This window comes from Portunus trituberculatus, chromosome 40 (assembly GCF_017591435.1).
Source record: "Portunus trituberculatus isolate SZX2019 chromosome 40, ASM1759143v1, whole genome shotgun sequence".
Lineage (NCBI taxonomy): Eukaryota > Metazoa > Arthropoda > Malacostraca > Decapoda > Portunidae > Portunus > Portunus trituberculatus.
Window position 1 is genome coordinate 26,840,312 of NC_059294.1, and position 5,000 is coordinate 26,845,311.

At 36.8% G+C, this 5,000-nt stretch overlaps 1 protein-coding gene across 1 annotated transcript in view; it reads left to right on the forward strand.

The window, feature by feature from the left end:
• LOC123516305 (xaa-Pro aminopeptidase 1-like) overlaps positions 1-5,000 on the forward strand; it is a 33,805-nt gene that overhangs the window by 19,096 nt on the left and 9,709 nt on the right. Inside the window, 2 exon segments of the mRNA XM_045275581.1 lie at positions 3,498-3,711; positions 3,937-4,099. Coding sequence (XP_045131516.1) covers positions 3,498-3,711; positions 3,937-4,099 — 377 coding nt within the window.

A 5,000-nucleotide genomic window follows, 5' to 3' on the forward strand; every position in this document is an offset into this window, starting at 1 on the left:
AAAATCTTTTAAGTTCCAACTTCCCTCGAGACTTCTGGCTAAATAGATCACCTTTAACTTTAATTCTTCATTTTTCCTTCCTTTATTTCATTCTAATGGTACCACTGCCATCACATCTGTTTTTAAAGATGAACTTTTTTCAAACCTTTGTTTAAAATTCTACCTTCAATGATTCTAGGCCTGCTTCTCCCTCTCCTCCTCTCTCTGATTACTATATGCCATCGATTACAATTCCTCTCAATGATGTTTTCTAAGCCCTTGCTGGCCTAAACCCTTGGAAGATTTATAGATCTGGACCAGTTTCTCCAATTGTTCTCAGAGAAACTGTGTCCGTGCTTGCACCTTGCTCTCCCTCTTTCAACTCTGTCTATCAACTTGTACCTTTCCTTCTTGGTGGGAGATTTGGCTACATTCAGCCTCTTTCTAAAAAAAGGTGACCGTTTTTATCCTTCAAACTACCGCCCTATTATCTTAATCATCTGCTTATCTAAAACTATTTTTTTAATCTATCCTCAACAGAAAGATTCTTAAACATTTATCTCTTCACAGTCTTCTATCTGATCGCCACTATTTCCATTAAGGCTGCTCTACTGGTGATGTTCTGGCTTTCCGTACTGAGTCTTGGTCATCGTCTTTTAAAAATTCAGGTGAAACTTTTGCTGTTGATTTAGACATATCAAAAGCTTTTGATAGAGTCTGGCACAAAACTGTGATCTCCAAACTACCCTCCTACTGCTTCTATCCTTCTCTCTGCAATTTTTTTTTCAAGTTTCCTCTCCGATCGTTCTGTTGCTGCTGTGGTAGACGGCTACTGTTTCACTCAATATATTAACAGTGGTGCTTCTCAGAGTTCTGCCCTGTTACCGAATCTCTTCCTATTATTCATCAATGATCTTCTAAACCACACTTCTTGTCCCATCCATTCTTATGCTGATGATACCACCCTACACTTTTCCATGCCTTAAGGACGTAAGCAGAGCATGCACGGACGCTACATAATGCATAATTTCTGATTGGGGCAAAGAAAACTTAGTAATGTTCAATGCCTCAAAAACTCAATTCCTTCATTATCAACTCACACAGCCTTCCAGACAACTATCTCTCGAATGACACTCAACTGTCCCCTCTTTCTACAATGAATATCCTCTGTGTATCCTTTACTTATAATCCAAAATGAAAATTTCGCAGCTCATCTCTTGCTAAAAACGTCTTTTGTGAAATTAGGCGTTCTCTGGCGTCTTCGTCGGTTTTCCTCGCCCCTTAACCTTTAATTCTTTATAGGGGCCTTATCCACCTATTTACGGAGTATTCTTCACATGTATGGGGTTTCTACTCATACTGGTCTCTTGGATAAAGTGGAATCAAAACCTTTCGTCTCATCAACTTCTCTATTTTGACTGTCTTTATTCTTTTTCTCACCGCCTCAATTTTGCATCTCCTGCTATCTTTTACCGTTATTTCCATGCTAACTGTTTATCTGATCTTACTAACTGCATGCCTCCCCTCCTCCATCTGCATCAGACTTCTTCTTTTTCCTTATTTCCTTATTTTCCTTATCTTTATTCTGTCCACCCTTCTAACACAAGAGTTAACCAGAACTCTCGACCATTTATTCCTTTCCCTTGTAAACTCTGGAACTTCTTGCTAGCTTCTTTATTTCCATCTACTTGTGACTTGAACTCATTTAATAAGGAGATTTCAAGACATTTATCGCATTCCTTTGGCCAACTCTCTTCACCCTGATCGGTAACTGGCCTCTCAATGGGCCTTTTTGTTCAATCGTTTTTGTTGCCCTTGACCAGTTTTCTCTTCATACTATACATAGTACACACACACACACACACACACACACACACACACACACACAGAGAGAGAGAGAGAGAGAGAGAGAGAGAGAGAGAGAGAGAGAGAGAGAGAGAGAGAGAGAGAGAGAGAGAGAGAGAGAGAGAGAGAGAGAGAGAGAGAATTATACATTTGAAACGCTAAAAATAAATTACTAAAATAAACCAACCAGCAATCAGTAATCTCTGAGGTCTCTTGATCACATTGCTCGTCGGTTCATTGTGTACAGCATCACCGAGTAGATCTAGGAAACACATCCCTGTCCTGTATTGAGATCTCCCTGAGTATCATACATTCTTTTTTCCTCCCCCGGAAGATCTTGTGATGTAAATTTAAACAGTTCACGCGCTATACCGGAAAGGGTGAGTGAGAATATTCAAAGACCATGAAGACTGTCTACTGTAACGATCTGTAACTGTACTGTGTTATATGATTTTCACATCTGTTTTTCTGCGTCAATAATTTGTTCCATCAAAGCGTGGTTCAAATAATATCGACGAAAAAAAAAGCTAACAAAATCGAGATATTCTTAGTAACTGTAAACACATCACCTGATGCAGCTCACTTGCCGGAAGCGTCTCAACGGAACCATCGCTAAGGTTGCACGTGTTGTGTAAACAAGAGGAAGCAATGCTACTACTTCCTAAATGTCCTGACTGAAGTTGTGAAAGATCATGTGATTCTGACGTCTTCAAACAAATGATCTTGTGCATTGTTCTCATTATCTATTTTAATCAAAACAGCGTACTAGAATGAAATGTCATACATAAGGCAGAGGCTTGCGCTACTTCCATGTCTAGAAAACACGACAGAAACTCAAATAACTTTGATTGTTACCATTCACAAAGAAACAATTCATTGATATTTGAAAATAGATAATCATAGTAATAATAATAATGATAATGGTACTACTACTACTACTACTACTACTACTACTACTACTACTACTACTACTATACTTCTATTATTACTACTACTACTACTACTACTACTACTACTACTACTACTACTACTACTACTACTACTACTACTACTACTACTACTACTACTACTACTACTATTACTATTGATAGTAGTAGTGATAATGATAATTGTAATAACAATAATGATAACAATAATAATAATGATGATAATAATAATAATAATAATAATAATAATAATAATAATAATAATAATAATAATAATAATAATAATAATAATAATAATAATAATAATAACAATAATAATAATGATAACAAGAGTAATAATAATGACAATGAAAACAGTAATACATTGTTATAGTAGTAGTAGTAGTAATAGCAATACTAGTAGCATCATCAGTAGTAGTAGTAGTAGTAGCATCATCAGTATTATTACTATTAATAGCAGTAGTAGTAGTAGTAGTAGTAGTAGTAGTAGTAGTAGTAGTAGTAGCAGCATCAGTATCATTATTATTAGCAGTAGTAGTAGTAGTAGTAGTAGTAGTAGTAGTAGTAGTAGTAGTAGTAGTGGTAGTAGAAGCACAACAACAATAACAACAATAAAAACTGCAATACATAGTACGTCTGTCATCAGGACGTGTTTTATTCTATGACTGTGGCTTTTCAATATATTGCAAACATTACGATACTAGCACAACCAAGACGAAACAAAGGCCTGATATCAACTCGTTACAGGTTAACATGGGCGTCTACTGGGACGAGCTCTCAGCAGCGACAAAATCTGAGGAATTTCGGCGCCAGCAACAAGACTATGTACAGCTGTCCTTCGGTACGATCAGCGCCTTCGGACCTAACGGTGCTATCATCCATTACCAACCAAGCTCCGAGACAAACATACCGCTGGATACCTCTTCCCTATACCTCATTGATTCCGGAGCGCAGTTCCTGGGTAAGGAAGGTGGTTTTGATCCTGTATGACTTGACAAAGCTGTTTGTCATAATGATATTCACTATCAAACTGTATGTGATATATAGTATATGTTTTTGTGTATGTATGTATGTACGCATATATTCATCATATATATATATATATATATATATATATATATATATATATATATATATATATATATATATATATATATATGTATGTATGTATGTATTGTTCCAACAGACGGAACGACAGACGTAACTCGCACGGTGCACTTTGGGTCCCCAACACAGCAGCAAGTAGAGGCGTATACCCGCGTGCTGCAAGGACAACTTGACTTCGCAGACGTTGTCTTCCCTGCCAACTCCGGAACATCCCTTGGTGATATTGAGATATTGGCCAGGAAGTAAATGATGATGTTCTTTTTTTATTTTTTGTAATTTTTATTCATTTGCTACCAGCCACCCTTTTTTTCTGACTTATTTATTTTTTCCTTGTTTTCTAGTTACCAGTTCATTGGTGGCTACCTTTGTTCAGTCACCTTTTCTTTGTTATTCAGTGTTACTAAACTAGTCAATTAGCTGTAAGGAAAGACTTTCCAACTTTGCTTTACTTAATTTACTTAGTGTTGATGATTGCAGCCGCTTTAATTACACATAGTCACTTGTATAACGTCCCCCACGTGTTTACTATTTATTTACAGATGTGTCTGTTTTTTTCTTGACTAATACAATACCAGTCAACAATACCATCAACACACAAAACAAACAGGAATGAAACAGTTTCTATATGATTATTATCTACATGTTGATATTTACCCATTTCTGTATATTATTCGTGTATATTTGAGCATTTTTGTGTGTCTGTGCAAAATTTCTCATGGGCGTTTTAACATACTGTACATGGCAGAATATTTCCAGTGAGCCGTTGTCCCACCATCGTGCCATGCTGTGAGTTTCAAAACAAAATGATGTGGGGATGTGAATGGAATTACAGTGCGATTGATAACTTCTCGGGATGGGCGGCGAATAAAGGCGGGATCACACGTATCAATTTGCGAATTAAATTGCAAGTTGGTAGAATTTCCGACTGAATATCGGTGCCAAGCGAGTAAAAACCTGTCGCAAAAGAAGACCAACATGTTGGTCTTGTTCAGTCGATTTGCCACTTTATTTACTTTGTGACATCACGGAAAAGATTTCAAAAAGTGGTGTCGATGTAAAGAAGATGATTTTGGAGTTAGTGAGGGAAAAAGAGCACATCTGGGACCCTAAAAGTGAATTATAAAACAAAAAATGCTTATACGC